This window comes from Lepisma saccharinum, chromosome 11 (assembly GCF_977018435.1).
Source record: "Lepisma saccharinum chromosome 11, izLepSacc3.1, whole genome shotgun sequence".
In the NCBI taxonomy this organism is placed as follows: Eukaryota; Metazoa; Arthropoda; class Insecta; order Zygentoma; family Lepismatidae; genus Lepisma; species Lepisma saccharinum.
In genome coordinates this window covers 22,643,253-22,659,911 of record NC_139239.1, presented here as the reverse complement: position 1 = coordinate 22,659,911, position 16,659 = coordinate 22,643,253, and the positions used below count along the sequence as shown (strand labels likewise).

At 38.9% G+C, this 16,659-nt stretch overlaps 1 protein-coding gene across 1 annotated transcript; it reads left to right on the top strand.

The window, feature by feature from the left end:
- Nucleotides 1-1,038: 1,038 nt before the first annotated feature.
- On the top strand, nucleotides 1,039-16,002 carry LOC145994972 (uncharacterized). The gene is made up of 5 exons (XM_083131506.1): nucleotides 1,039-1,996; nucleotides 4,989-5,117; nucleotides 7,286-7,509; nucleotides 13,984-14,145; nucleotides 15,527-16,002. The coding sequence occupies exons 1-5, from the start codon at nucleotides 1,101-1,103 to the stop codon at nucleotides 16,000-16,002; spliced, it is 1,887 nt and encodes a 628-aa protein (XP_082987632.1). The 5' UTR covers nucleotides 1,039-1,100.
- The last annotated feature ends 657 nt before the right edge of the window (nucleotides 16,003-16,659 follow it).

Sequence of the window (16,659 nt, the reverse complement as noted above, 5' to 3'; positions counted from 1 at the left end):
TATGTCGCTTTCTAATGTATCAGAGAATTTTCTTTGCTTAGTTATATTAAACGATTTAAAACCAGAGAATACTCTTATGTGTTTATCCAGACAAGCTGAATCATATATGTATGCACTGCTCACAATAAATTTTACATCTGAAAATTAGCACCTATTTTAGCACCTTTTTTGTACAAAAATTGGCACCTTTTTTGCACCTTTATTGGCAAATTTTTGCACCTAAAATTCCTAGCTCTGCTCATCACGTACTTTCGTCACAGAAGATGTTGAAAATGTCCCTACTTTCAACATCTATTGAGAAAGCTTCCTGAAAAATCGGCTCCTCATACTTCTGCACGAGTTATTTTGACATAAGAATCGTGATATGTATTTCTTCTAAATTGCCCTTATGCTCTGGTATTATGACAACACTAATGACACACACAACACTAATGACACTTACAACACTTAACACATATCGGTTTATCACCTTAGGAAACAGCACGGAAGAAAATTTGGTTTAATCCTTCTCTAACATCTACCTGTATTAAATCAAATATTGACATTCACGGCAGGCAGACAGAGATGTGCCATCTTCCGATGACATTCATCTGTTGACCATAGCATATTCTACATCAGAGTTAGGTCTATTGCAGTGTTTTTCAGTGTGCGTACCGAAGGAAAACTTGACGATATCTCAGCTTGGAGGGCTACCAAATACGCTTGCGTTGAAGGTATACGTATATCTGATTTCGCCGACAAGTGGCGTGCTTCCAGACGCTACGCGGCCGCGTTCCAGAGGCACAATAACCAAACGAAAACACTGTACATGGTGACACCGTTAAAAAACTTGCAAGCAGGGATAGCATGTAGTGTGTAGTTAACAAATTAATTCTCGGTTAACTGGCAAGTTGGGTTCCACCTGTTCTTTCACCGTTCTTGGATTCACGGTGGATTTTGTATACAGAATCAACAGAACTGCAGAGAATTTAAGATACAACAATATATGCACAGATGAACTGTTAGATATCGTTTCCTAGCAGCATCCAACAAATTACAAGTTTTAGTCATTTATATTTTCAACAATTTGTTGGTGCTAAGACTCTGAGAGCCACTTTTCGATGGAACTGACTTGGAAATCAGATACGAGTCTGAATCTGCGAGGTCTCCCAACGTACCTGCAAAAGTGTAGCAAGTGCGGTAACCGGTCGACAGATGTCCGTCTGATTTGCATCAAGTGCCTGAAGCACGATAACACGGAAAGAGTCGAAACTAGCTTGGATCTTCTGGGTAGCCCAAGTCCAAACATTAGGAGAGAGCGGAAACACGAATATCTTGTCTTGACACCACAGCCATTGCTCAATAAGGAAGAATATGCGGGGTCATCTCGCAAGCAGAAATTCTGGTCAAAACCGTTTAATCATTCTATGCTGCCAACTGACAAGGATCGTGAAAAGGTAGTGTCGTTTGTTGGTGAGTCTTCCAGTTCTGGAGTGCACAAGGTAGGTGGGAATTCTCAGGTTAAGACATTATATTTAAATAAGCTAGCAGCTACCTACGCTCAGTCCACCTCTGACTGTAGCCTGCCGCTCCAGCAAGAAACAGAGCTCAAGGAAACTGCAGGTATCAAGTCAAAAAGGAGTCGCCTGGCTGCAAACAGAAGACCGAGGTTTGCTAAGGGAAAACTCTGTCTGGTGTCCGAGAGAAGGAAACAAATCCAAGACACTGAGGAGAAACTGGAGAAAACCGAGAGAGAGAAGATGGCCACTGGCTCTAATCAGGATGGCGGTCTCATTGAAGAAGAGGATTTGGAACGAGTGCTCTTGCCCAGCCTCTTACTGGGCTGCAAAGATTTTGGATTCGCGGTGATGACCGCCGTCACGCATGCCTTGAACATATGCGCCATCGTCTACATGTCGGCGATGCACTTCAAGAAAAATTCAACCGTCAAGGGCTGCTTGGCTATAGGGAGCTTCATCGTGGGACAGATCTTCCTTACGTTCTTGATGATGCAATGGTATGGAATGCTTTCTGTTATTAATGTTAACTGCTATTATTTTTAGATTGCAGTTTTGACAGCCCCATAGCCTCCTCATTTAGTCAATCCTTACTTCTTGCCTCTCCTATTCCCAAAACAAGAAAAACTTTGTCATTGCCTGAACTTTTACTTTTAATAAGAATTCTACACGTCATTAGATTACATAATCCGTGCTCGGAAAGTAACTTTTTAAAAGTAACGAGGTTCCCGTTACCGATTCAAAAAGTAACTGAGTTATAGTTACTCATTTTAAAAACATTCATAGTTGCTTTCTGCCGGAAATTATCTTGCAAACAATTACACCAATCAATGATCATTAATTGGAATAAAATAGACTAAAATGCGTTTTCTTTACCTTTCTGGTACATTTTTATGTTTTTGTATATTTACATTACAAGAATTAATTATCATTGATTAACAATTAAGTGTCGTAAAGTAACTGTTGATAACGTTACTTCAGTTACAAACCAGTAACTCTGTTACCCTTACAATTACTTATTTTTAAAAGTAAATACTTACAGTTAGAATTCGTAAAGAAAGTAATTGTTACTTCCACACGCTAGATACATGTACCTAGGTATAATATACATGTTACTGCCTCCCTTCTAAAAATATTTTAGATGCTTGCTTGGTACCAGTAATTGAACGTGTGGCAAGGAATTCTTACATACTAAAAAATATGTGTTCTTAATACAACCAGAGCCGCCAACGTTTCGAAAACATTGGGTGGCCTCAAACATTTGCATTATAAGTTCACAAAAAATCTCATAAATCTTCCGTTCCGTTTCCGAAGAGCCTAAGCAAATTAGTATGTTTTTAACGTTTTATTTTTAAAAAATAAAAGAGAATTTTCCTATAATTCATTATTTACATGTGTTGCTAAGCTGCAAAAGTTAGTGTAATGTTTTTGAAATTGTTAACTTTATTGCACGAAGAAATATGCAGTAGTCACCTTTATTACTTTCTTTACGATTTAGTTATTGAAGCAGTAGTACTTTGCCCCCTTTTAAAAGTAGCGCGTTTTCAATTATGTTACTAATCTTTAAAAGGATGCCTCAATATCATCTTGGAGGATGACAATTATTATTTTCCCCCTTCTAAAAGTAATAATATACTTTCGCTCTCTGAATCTCCCATATAAATGCTAGGGGCCGTCTGCTTCAGCCGAGCTCACTGCTTCTCCGGTGACGTCACGCGTTCGTGCAAGATCGACAATCTTCGGATGGCTTTACCTAACCTCTATCTACCTTGGGTTGAATCAGTGATCGGTTAGTTCGTATGAACTTTCCAGCCTGATCGTTACCAGTGCATAGTTAGAGATCGATTAGTTCATTGAACTCTCCAGCCTAATTATTGCCTATTTTTGTGGGAGCAGGAAAAGGTTTATTATCCAAAAGGTTTATTATCCATTACGCTCTCTCATATTCTCAGGCTCTCAGATGTCAGAGAGTGGTCGTCCCTCAATGGATTGAAGCAGTTTTTATGGATGCATAGAGATGTACAGAGAGTGTGCGCCGTATGTTCAGGGACCTCTGCGTGATAAACGGCGGGATAGCGCTATGCTAAATATAAGTGCATTTCTCTGTATGATGGGGCAAAAGGCAGCTTAGAGCATGTTTATTGGATCTGTAAAGGAAAGATGTATAGAGTAGGGCAGTGGTGTAAATAATTCCGTGAGATGTTATTCTTGTCAACAACAGTTATTTGTTATCTCCGTTTGCAGACAAAATGTTCCCCTCGCTGTCGACTATTGGCGTCTGCCTCTTCTGCCACGTACAGTACATTTTAGCGGACTTGCTTGCGTAGTCTGTTGAAATCTTACTGTAAGTTAACTGATTGATTTTGGCATATTTTACTTCTCTTTTCTTCCACTTTGGCTAATCGCGAAGTTGAGGCTAGTGATGATATGATGAAATTAATGAAGGGACATTCAAAATGAATACCCATGCCTAGGTCGGGATTCGAACCCGGGATCCCCTCGCGTCCTAGTGCGCTGTGCTAACCACTCTGCCACTGAGGTCGGCAATGTACGTTAATTGTGTATAACTAGTAATAATAATAATGAACATCACGTTAACAACTATAACACCATGTTGTGTAGCTTAACGTATTTATTATTAGTACAGTAAAACCTTGTTAATTCGGTCCCCGATAAGCCGGACTTCGCTTAATCCGGACAGGCCAAAGAAAAGAAAAAGCAGAATGCAAGGTTTTAATTGTGGCTAGAAGTCAACAAGAGAACTTCGTAAAGAAAAGGTAGTCAACCACTGATGAAGGAATCTGTTTCCCGCAGACTTTGTATGTTACTGTAGCTATAGTGTATTTAGGCCTATGCCCTTTAATACACCATAATAAACGTGTTTTGTTGCAATAAACCGGAGTTTTAATGCACTTCCTAATGATCTTTTAGGTTATTTCAGTTAATCCTGACTTTCGTTAAACCGGTCAACTTATCCCACTCATTAGTCCGGATTAACGAGGTTTTACTGTATTGTATCATTGTGATGCCAGTTGTAAGTGTCTCGATACTATTTATTTTACGACTACACCACTAATAGTTTCGCTTATTCTATTTACTTAAAGTGTAGAATTACATCATTTTCAAACTTACTGGCAAGCATCCAGGGAAAGAGTTGGGTTGAGTTGTTGTTCTAAGTGCACTTTATGAACAGGTAGGCTAATCGGGACTGGACCTACAGTTTCAAGCGGGATGTAAACCACAATATGCCCCCACCCTGCATCGAATCTAGGAGCCCTTAATTACAAGGCTATGACTTTACCACTACGTTACCGGAGAGGCATCATGTAGGGAAAGAAACCAATCAGTTGGCATTGAATGATAAAACCAGATACCGATTCTTAATACTGTAAATTAGTTAAAACTGTATTTTCACTTAACCTTAAAAGTATAAGTGCGCTTTCGGAATTACTACTGCAAACGTTTAACAGTTGGTATGTATTTTATCTACAGGATCTTATCCTACGACAGCGAATTTGTATTTGACGAAGACAGGAAGAAAAGAATGAATCAACCTACAGACCGCGTCTTCAGTGTATTGAGGATTTGTTTTCTCTTCACTGGTCTGGATCCTATCGTAAGGTATTATAATATAGTATAGGTAAAGTTTATTATTATTGGTCAATGAAATGCGTTCCGCAAAGAGAGTGCGCGTTAACGGAACAGGGCTGAACACGGATTCCCTCTCCTGACTAGACTCCATTTTCCCTTGGAAAAGAGGAGGGGGTGATGTAACCCCCTCATAAATAATTGACACACATTTTCTACTCGTGAACAGAACAACTTTCTTTAGACGGGATTTGCTAGGACTGTAAACAATGCTCTAGAAATTTCCAGTAAAACAATTCTTATCAACAATAAATAGGTATTCGTCATTGCAATTCTTTGGCCTTGTTATACTACAAAATGTGTGTATTAAATATAGAGTATAATACTTTCCTGATGTGAGATCAGTATTCGAAGTGAGGAATAATGTTACAATTCCAGCCAGCTAACCCCCCCCCCCCCCCCGAACCTGTATTACTGTTATCACGTTAAACCATAGCATTCTCTCAGTTAATCGCAAAGCTCTAGCAAATATTTGACACCTAAAAATTTCCACTTCAGTTTCATTTTTGTAAAATGGTTGTGAAGTGTTTTAGAATACAAGAAACGATTGTCGAGGTAAGTTTGAAGCTAATTAGAACACTTAAAACTTTACTAATTACCGAATAAATTATGATTTGAAAGTAGCTTACGCGAGCATCAGCGCTTCGCTGCCGTTCTTGGTTTACGATCCGACTCCGACACGCAGTATCGGCGGATTTTCACGCGAGGCTCGAAAGGGGTTTCGTGCTCGAGACCAAACATTACGTGATCAGGTGTTGGAAACATTTATGGTCGTTATTTTAGTGCATGGAGCCCTAAGCCTGGCCTGCCTAACCTAACAACGAACGCATTTAAGAGATAATACCCCTTCGCACCTCACGTCACGTGACGTAGCAGCAGCAGTCCATATCCAAGACGAGGGTAAACGAATAGCAAACAAGTACGCACATAAGAGAGTACACGGAAAGTAAAAAAATCATTCTACAGAAAACACGCAGTAAATAACCACTCAACCTGTGAAGTGTGTGTTCAGACATAACTAGCAATCGAATTATGTTAAAAGTGTGCGTGTACAGGGTCAACGAAGTTATAGTGGAACCACGAGCAAAACAACCTGCGCAGACCCGCTACTCCTGTGCACCGTACCCCCGCGAGAAGGGGAGGGGGAGAGTGGACCATGCTTCCTTATGGCCCGAGGTGGAGAGAAGAAGGGAAAGTTGCGCGGGGACTTTTCGTCCCAAGGTTTTTTTTCCTTGTGGTCGATCTATAGTAATAAGTTGTGTTTTATACAGCGTATATTGATACACTTGTATTTTGAATTGTATCTTCTGCAAATATGCTGTGTAAACAATAATGCCGGAGTACTAATTGAGGCGAGTGTACCATTACAATGATAGTTCGGAACTAGGGCCCTTCCCTTCATCTACATATCCATGGACTCCAAGTTCTATTTGTATGAAATGCAAATTTTAGTGGTTCGAATCCAGTCCTGATTAGCTTCTGTGTACATAAGGAAAGCTCAGGGAAACAAAATCGTTCTCTCATCCTGCAATATAGGAAAATGGATTGAGATTATGGTTTTCTGTGTAAGAAACTACGTATTAGAAGATAGTTTTAGGACTGCATGTGGCACCATCTACGAGTTGACAAAGTCCGTCATCGAACATTACGTGAATCATGAGTTGCGTAGCGTAGACATAACATCACGACACGACACTGACTGAATCCATTATACATAGAGAAAGTATGCAACCAGATTTTGGTTTGAACGAATGTAATATTCAGCAAAACTGTACTGGAATAACTTACCTCGGAACAGCGAATAGGAAATGAGGCACGAAATCGTATAAACTTACGCACACACGATGAGGAAAAGTATTACAAACAGCCTATTGTATGCCAAAGATTAATGTATTCTTGCACTAAACAAGCATAGAAGTAGTGATGTCAGCTTGCACGGTACACACAAAAGTCCTGTTTACGAAAGAAGGTCTGCAACACGAAATTCAACACATCAGCTTCTTTTCCGTCGTCAACTGTCACTATCCGTTGTTGCCAGGTTCTGTTTGAAATTGTTTCCTGCTATACATTTACAATATTACCAACATTAACGAGTAGTCTAACCTATCTGGTTATAAGTAATATGTATTTTCTAATTTCAGGGCGACATTAGTTATTCTGTACGGCACCAGAACCCTTGTACATATGCACGACAAGGAAAGAGAGAGTCAGGTTGAAGTTAAAGTGATCTGCGTGATGGATTATCATTTGGAAGCTTTATCAACACTGGCACTGGTTGAGGCTATCGTTGTGTCTGTGCCACAGTTGATGTTTGAAATCCCTTTCTGGACATCAAAGGATACCTGGTACTCGCTTCATAGGACAGGTGGGTTACAAAATAAAGCACAACTTTCGAAGTTAAATGCACACAGGGGTGGCTTTCACCTGGGCGAGGCAGATTTTGGCGCCCCCTACTTTTCACCCAGCACCTTCCTACTTTCTACCCTGCACCCACCATATTTCTACCGTGATCCTCCTACTTTAAACATTCCTCCAATGAAAAGCAGGACCATGTTATATATTTACTGTTTTAATGACGAAAAATAATAGCCTTATTTTAAAAATTCTTTAAGTGTTACTGTTAAAGAAAACATAGTCTCCCCGATGGCGCAGTGGTAGCGTCGTCGCCTTGTAATCAAGGGGTCCCGGGTTCGATACCCGGTGGAGGCACATAGTGGTTCGAATCCCACTTTAAACTGTAGGTCAAGTCTCAATTAGCCTTACTGTGCATAAAGTGGACTTAAAACACCAACTCAATCAATGTTAAAGAACACGTTTGTTGTAGGTATGTGTTTATTTAATACCTACACAATGGCATCAAAATAATTCATCTAAAGCTTCAATTGCTACATTATTTTGCAATATACTTATTATGTTATGTAGCAGTAACTTCAATTAATTCTTGTCGACAATAAATTCAACTCTTATTAAAACAGATAGCCACGCACCCGGTAGAGGCGCATAGTGATTCGGATCCCATTTCAAACTACAGGACCAGTCCCAATTAGCCTTTCCTTGCATAAAGTGGGCTTAAAAATAAACTCTGACAAACAAATATCAACGCTTATATAAGCAGAAAAAAGGTTTTGACGGTATCAAGGGAGACGGCCCAGTTTGGTGGCCCTCCCCACTCCCCCAAGGACGGCGAAACGGGCACACTGAATGCAATTATAATGTTATGTGGTAAAAAAAAAGTCTCCTTCATAAGATATCCTGAATGAATTGCTTACTACACTTGTAGATATTGTAATATTGCCTTTTATATTTCTTTGCTCAAAATCTAAATCTGTTTGGTTGATATTTGAATATCTACCTACGTCTTCAGTATGTGACTATGATGATGAGTTAAATTAAACAGATAAAAGAACAAACACAATGAAACTTCATGCCCTTGCTGGCATCGAACCCAGAATACTGGAACCTAACAAGGAATGTTGGGATATTAGTTTATAAGTAAAATTTCTACACGTGGACGGAAACTTTCTTCCACAAATATGTCATTTGCTATTGTTCTTGTGGGTAAGGTAGAAGATAAATGCATATTTGGGTGTGTGAATCTCGGACATTTGTGGAGGTGGTGATCAACAACACGCTCCGACCGCCTTTATCACTCGGGGTTGTCCCCCAGGTACCCATTTATTAGAGGTTGGGAAATCCTAGAGCCGCTCCCTGCAGGAGATATTGCTGGAAATTTTTCCACCTGAAATCACCCATCCCAGTGACACCGCGTGGCATTCATAACTGAACTCTCGTTCTTATAGGTGGGAAGTAAAATTAATAGTATTTGATGCACTATTCCATACATTTCTGCACAAAGACAAAACGGATTGATTATGCTACTCGTACATTTAATATTGTTTGGATACATAATAATACTTCCTAATTTATGTTACTTTAGCGTGTAGGTATGTTATTGTCAAGTACAGTGCATTAAATTCCAAATAATTAAAAACGTTTAAAATGAAAGACCAGTAACTGAATTAAAATCATTTTTAGACCATGCAAACAGATGTCCTTGTACTAATAAAACCAATTAAGTTGCAAAACTCTTATACTTTATATTATAATGACATCTATGGAGAACTTTCTCTTTGTTGAAGGCAATAAATGAATCAGTTTGAACACAAAATCTCAATTTGAAACTCACAATCAACCAAGAACATTTGGTCCAGATATTTATAATTATGAACAAAATTAACTGTACCTACTGCATCTAAATTAAAGGGCACGTCTGATAAATTATATAATTTAATAAATATGTTCCACTTTTTGGTAGATGTCGGTAACAAGAATTATAAACACTTAACGGGTTAGCCACCGCCTCCAGATTTACACAATTATCAACAACTTTAGTCAACATCTAGCATTCGAAATAAATAGAAAAGTAGAAAATCCCCACTATGATTTTCCTTCTAAATTCGTGTCCGATCAAGGAAGGAAAATTTGCTTCCCTCCAAGAATGTATGTACATACTATCATTTTCATTTCAAATTACTCATCTATAATTGCCAGCATTATAATTACATTTTTAAGTATAAACGTACATTTGTACTACAAGCATGTCATTTTTTTGTGAAAAGAAAAAAATCCTCGAGCTGTAAGTTATCCGCAGCTACATGAAAATATGTCTAAGATAGTAGTAAATTTTCAAATCTAATATTGTACCAAGTTATTTATTTTATTACACTGTGCGCAACGCCGTTTGCTCTTTTACAGTGTACAGTAAAATATATTTTTGACAACTTACTAGATTTAGAAATTTAGAAAATACATATATAAACGTGACGTAGGATAGATATATAGTTTGTACAGAGTATAGTTTAATAAAAAGTTATAATTCTTAAAAGGTTCATTAAAAATACAAAAAGTATTAACTCTCCAGTATTATAAGTTCGGTCCGGATTTATATTAAATTGCATATTTTTTTCCTTTGTATGCAGCCAAGCAAAAACAGGTTCAGAACTACCGGTATACCTACACATAAATTCCATGTGTCTCATTTCTTTTTACATAAAATGCAGTAATTGTGCCAATTCTCTGGTTTTCATTGAGAAATGCAGACACATTTATGAGTCAAACATTCAGGACATGACTTCTCTTTCAAAAATCGGTAATTTTTATATTATTGTGACATACCCGTCACCTTACTATCACTCACTTATGTTTTATGCCTCAAAAATCACAGGGCAGTTTGGTGCTTTGTGGCAGCCAAATTTGCACCACTGCCTGTTTTTGTTGAAAGGCCATTTTACAGCATATAAGGCAGTCATCACAGACAAGAAGGCTTAGTTTGACTGTAGATAACATGAAAAATATTATTATGTATTCAGGGTGGCCACTGTAGGGACATGATAAAATTGAACTATAATTCCCATTTACCAAGGTGAACTTTCCAAAAATTCAAGGGTACAAGCAGATGTTTTCTCTGTTTCAACTTTACGTATTACATTACCGCCTCTCACTTCCTCCCCCCTTCCCACACAAATATGTTAACAATATAAAGGGTCTGTGAGAATCCAATGTATCCAAAAATTCAATTCAATTAAACGGTGTATGTACGTATATTTAAAATATTCAATTTAAGGTGCGAAGTTTGTTTAAATTTGCAATTTCACCTGCTTAATATTTGCTTAAAACGTATATATACCGATTAAAATTTCTTACGGTTCTTTTTTAATTTTGATTTTAACGATTGTACCAAACCAGTATTTTTCAGAAATTTTGAACCATTTTAAGTTTTTTGGAACGTACTTCAGGATTTTTTTTGCCTAATTTAAGATTTTTAAAACCTAACATTATCTTTGGATTTTTAGAACCTATTTGAGAATTTTTAGAGCCTATTTTAGGAACCAAAAAGCACACTTCTTAGAACCTAGAAATCTGATGTCTAGTTATATGTAAGAGTTAATTTTTGTTGGTTAATTCAGTTGGTGTTTTAACTTCATTTTATGCACAGTAACGCTAATAGGAACTGGACCTACAGTTTAAAGTGGGATCCGAACCACTATGTGCCTCCACCGGGTATCGAACCCGGGACGCCCTTGATTACAAGGCGGCGACGCTACCACTGCGCCATCAGGGAGGGCCCAGTTATAAGTAAGAATTTTACCAGTTAACATTAGGTTGGGACTGAGAATATATATTGATTTGTGTGCTAATGACACAATTTGGATTGACCTTTATTCGGTTATGTCCTAACGCTTTAAAAAAATCCAATCGTTAAAGAGAAAAATATATTCCTGAAGTCCTCCCCCTTTATGTTATTTGTTTAATTTGGTTATTGGTATTATCACTTCGAAATGGATGTCATGGCGGCGGTATCTTATAAAAATAGAATGGAACAAATTCAAAAAAGATTTCTACGATACTTAAACTACAGGAAGAATCAAGTATCTCCTTACAAGATGAAACTATTTTATAGTTATTTATTACAAGAATTTTCTTTTGTAAGCCTCAGTAATAGGAGGGAATTAGCCCAACAAATATTTATTTATAATAACAGTAAATGGAATTCTAGACAATAGTAAATTTTCTTCATCAAATTCAATTTAATGCTAGAAAATCTAATCTTCGGATGCGACACCTTCTATTCTGTGATATCCCGAAAACAGAAAAATACAAATCTTCACCTTTATTCAGAATCTGTTCTACATTTAATAATATCTCAACAACACATGAAAATTTGGATTTCAGTTTCCCACTCACTTTGTATGTAAAAACATTAAGATCAATTTTGAAATATACTAGTTATACGCGTATGTTGAGTCTATTCTACTCTACTCTACATTATTTTGCATTATTCCACAATTATTGTACCTTGTATTTTCCTTATCTTATGTATCTATAGTGACTGTGCATGTTATATATAATATAAATACACTGCTCGCCATTAAAATTGCAACACCCAGAAGGAAATGAGATAGAAACACGAAACTTGGCAAATATGTAGTTCATAATAAGATAAGAAAATGATTACAGTTAGAGCTCGGTGGTGTGACATGTGACACGTAGAACATGGTTGCATAACCCTAAGGAGCTAGTAGCGTGTACAGCCTCCATGGGCGGCAATAACTGCTGCAACACGGCGAGGCATGGACAGAATGAGTCTATCGATGTCTGCTTGCGGTATGGCATCCCAAGCGGCTTCCACACGGTGCCAGAGGTCTTCAACATTACGTGCCGGAAACCTGAGTTGGGCCAGCCGGCGACCCACCATGGACCAGACATGTTCAATTGGCGACATATCCGGCGAACGTGCTGGCCAAGGAAGCAGGGGCACGTGGTTAGCTTCCATAAATGCGAGGACATTCCTTGCAACATGGGGGCGCGCGTTATCCTGTTGAAAAGTGGCATTATGCAGTGCATGGATTAATGGGACAGCAACAGGAGTGAGAACCTGTGTGATGTACCGTTGGCTGTTCAATGTCCCTTGAATGCGTACGAGACGCGAACGAACACCTATGGCGATGGCACCCCATACCATGATACCCAATGAAGGCCCTGTGTGATGATGCATATTGCAGGCGTCATGAAGCCTAGTGCCACGGTGCCGCCACACGCGTGTACGTCCATCATGATGTTGTATACAGAAGCGGGATTCATCAGAGAACACTACAGCATTCCACTCCGCCATCCATGCACGACGGTCTTGGCACAATCTCAGACGCAAACGCCTATGGTCTAGCGTCAGAGGAATCCGCAACAGTGGGGGCCGAGAAAAAAATCCCCGGTTCGCCAAACGACGAAGCACGGTTAGTGGGGACACTGGACGTTGTAAAACATCCCGTACTTCATGCGCAATCCTCGTTGACGTGGCCGTTCTGTCTGTAAGGGCCATGCGTATCAGACGTCTGTCCTCTCGTTCCGTCGTCCGACGCGGACGTTGTGAACCTCTACTTCGCTCTACAATGCCTTCCTGGACCCACTGGTTCCATACACGGATCACTGTGGATGCATTCCGTCCTACACGGGCACCGATCTCACGTTAGGATAATCCGCATTCACGGTATGCAACAATTCGGCCGCGATCGAACTGGGAAAGCTGCTGGAATCGCTGCCGTATTCGACGACGTGGCATTGCTGACCGATTTTAACACACTACACTCACGACCATGCACTTTCACTGCTCTTCTGCACCTATCTAACCTGCTACAGGTACCACTTGCCAGATGGCGTGGCAGGCGCACATGACGCATGACGGCCTTGAACACCTAATCATTTCCTTCTGCACCTCTCCTCTACACACTGTGCACATTTCGTCCGATTCCGATTACTCCTTCTGGGTGTTGCATTTTTAATGGCGAGCAGTTTATTTTGCTATTTCCGTTCAATATTACAATAGCATTACACCCAACCAAAATACTGCATTTCTAAGCTTTTAGTTGATATGAAATGTCAAGATTATGTTCTGGGTAATTAATAAATTACATATGTGTATATGGATGGATATATGTTCCATTCTTACAGTTATACTTACTTTATTTTATTATCTTATGTATATAAACGTGTTTGTGTGTGTCTATGACTTTATGTATGTACTCGTATATTGTTATATGCTCATTATTTGAATAGAAAAGTGTAAGCTTTCCTCTTATTGGAAAAATATTTCTCTGTTCGAATCAAATAAATAAATAAATGTTCAGTAAAACCCAGCACACAAAACATGTTGTCCGAAGAGGTAACAAATATTTGTGGAGATAGAATGTCTAGCGCAGAAATGCAACTACAAATAAATAGGCTATTAAGAAATCTGAGTGTGTCCTGTTTCAGAACAATTATTAAACTTAATGTTTTGTTGCAGAATGCCTTGAATTTGTCTGCTGTCTCTCTACATGTGCAATGCAGTTCGTCTGGGCTGTCATCACGAACTTTCCATATGATGAGAGGGACGCCATACAAGACAAAGGAACTCGCAGCATGGTTTCACAAACGCTTAAGTTCCTGTGGATCGGTACTACAGTGTGTACGTATCGATATGATCCTACCTTCTATATTTAATGTATTAAATTGTATTATAGTCTTTACACAACCAGCCCTAGGCAATCCCTTCTTGTAAAAAGGCATGTGCTGAGACTTGATTTGCATGCAACGTAATCATTTCAACATGACGTAGGCTTAAACATAATAGTCGCAAAAGTGTGTTGAATAGTTTGGTCATGCGTAATAATATTCCTAGAGTATGCCTTATAGTTTTACTTTAAAGTGCCTTCCTGTAAAAGCCCCTGGAGAGAGGTTAAAAGTGCAAGTTTGTAATGGAACATACACAACACAATAAAATGTAAGTAAACATTAAAATTTTCCTCAGATACAGTGTAAAAGTCCGTGTTTCTCAAAAAGCTAAAAACATTACTTAAAAGGCTGTCATCTCCTCCCAACTTGGATGACAAGGAGTGGGGAAAATGTCATTTAGATGAAACAGGCAGGGTGTAGATGGAAAAAGTAATTTTCAGTCAACAGCAAAGATCGATTTGGACCCATAATGTATTTATAAATTAAATGACACAAAGATTTTTGTAAGAACATGTCTCAATGCGATTTAACAAAAAGGGACATTTTCGCATTGCAACTGCAGTTCGAAAAACGCCGAGGCCAGGATTAAAAGGAATGGACTGTCCTGACTAAATCAAGACGTTTGGTAGCCTCGTATCAATGTCTATAAAACTAAAATGACAAAATATTGCAGACTGCAGACTTCGGGAGCTTGCTTCTCTCCACAAACAACCAATTACTTTGCACAATGACAAAATCGAAATTCTTGCAAACTGTGAAAAATCGTCAACGTTATTTTCGTAGGGGAGGGGGAGCTTAGCCCCCGCAACCTTGTTAAATAACAATCTTTGTGTATATATATTCACGTATTCATTATGCAAATATGCAACTGAAACAGTCAATAGCCCCGTCCAGTTCGCTACACTTTTTGACTCTCTCTGCGCTCAAGCGTTTAGTTGGTTACATGGTGCAACATCGACTCATGGTGTATGTGCGTGCTAACTCATCAAATCAACGTTTAAAGCAGCAGACAGGTATTTGTTGAATCTTCTGAACTTGAACACCACTTATCGTCTACTTGCTTGGACGTCATTTCCTTGCGCCAGCCTGACACCGGGATACACCTGCACTAAACCTAGTGACAAAAAGTGCAGCGAACTAGACAGGGCTAGTAAAATCAACAGTCAACAATCAGGTGGCTATATTCAAGGTTAGTCGCTACATATCCGAATATCAAATGCGTCACTAGTATTTCATTACATCATTAACAAATGCTACAGCAGCAAGAAAGTTAGAAAATAATGTTGTACTTGCTCTACAATTACATGTGTGCACTTTGTTCTAATCTATTACAGTTTCGAGATTGACAATTCTAGCGCTGTTCGCTTCGCATTTCGGCTTCTACATGCCACTGGCCTGTGCAGTGCACGCCCTTCTAGTCCTCCTGTGGCTCTTCTGCGACAAGAAAATGTCCGTCACAGAGAATTCTTCCATGGAAGTAACCGCCAAAATTGGGCTAGCGATTGTTTACGCGTTCTGCTACATCGCGCCCAAGGAGAGTGTGTCCGGCGAGAAGTGCAAGGCCTTTTACAGCCTCCTCTTTTTCGAAAATCTTGCACTTTACATTATGACATACAAGGCCATGGTACCTCATAGTGGGAAAGATTCGACTATGGACAAAAAAACCATGCAAGACGTCGAATTTGGGTATAAGATTGCCATTGGCTACATTATTGCCTTCTTTTTCGCGGTTGCCTTCAAGGTTCTATATCAAGCAACAACGGTTACCAGTAGTTATAGACAGATGTATGCCAATGAACTAATAAACTAATTGATACTATTAACAGTTGTTTTGTTGTATGAACTAATAAGGAAGTTGAACCAAAGGTGGCCCTAGTTAAGCTTCTAGGGCAATTTACAAATCTGTAATGGGAGGTAAATTTCTGAAATTAAAAGAAATAACTCCTATAACTAAGTTAACAACGTGTACCAAATGGATATTTTGTAACATTGTTTGTTTACAAAACTGTCATATCTGTTCCCAAGATGGCTCATTGGCTCCCAAAAGTGACCCACGGCATATAGTTGGCTTAGAAAATGATGCTTGTTGCTCAAGAAAACATATTTATTCATGTTTCTACATCTTACAAGAGAAAATTGTTGGTGTCAAACTTTTGATTGTTGACTGCACTGTATACAGTAACGACGAATAGCCGACCTCCGTGGAGGACTGGTTTGCACAGTCCGTACGACGCCAGGAGTTCCTAAGGTGACCACTCTAGGACCATGATAAAATTTAAGTATAATTCCGGTTTTCAAGGAACTTCCCAATAATTCAAGAGTACAAGCAGATGTTTTCTCTATTCCAACCTTACGTATTACTGGTTCTCACCACCTACACACACACACACACACACACACACACAAATAGTATATTAACAATGTAAAGGTTTGTGAGATTCCCATGTATCCAAAAAATTTAAATCAA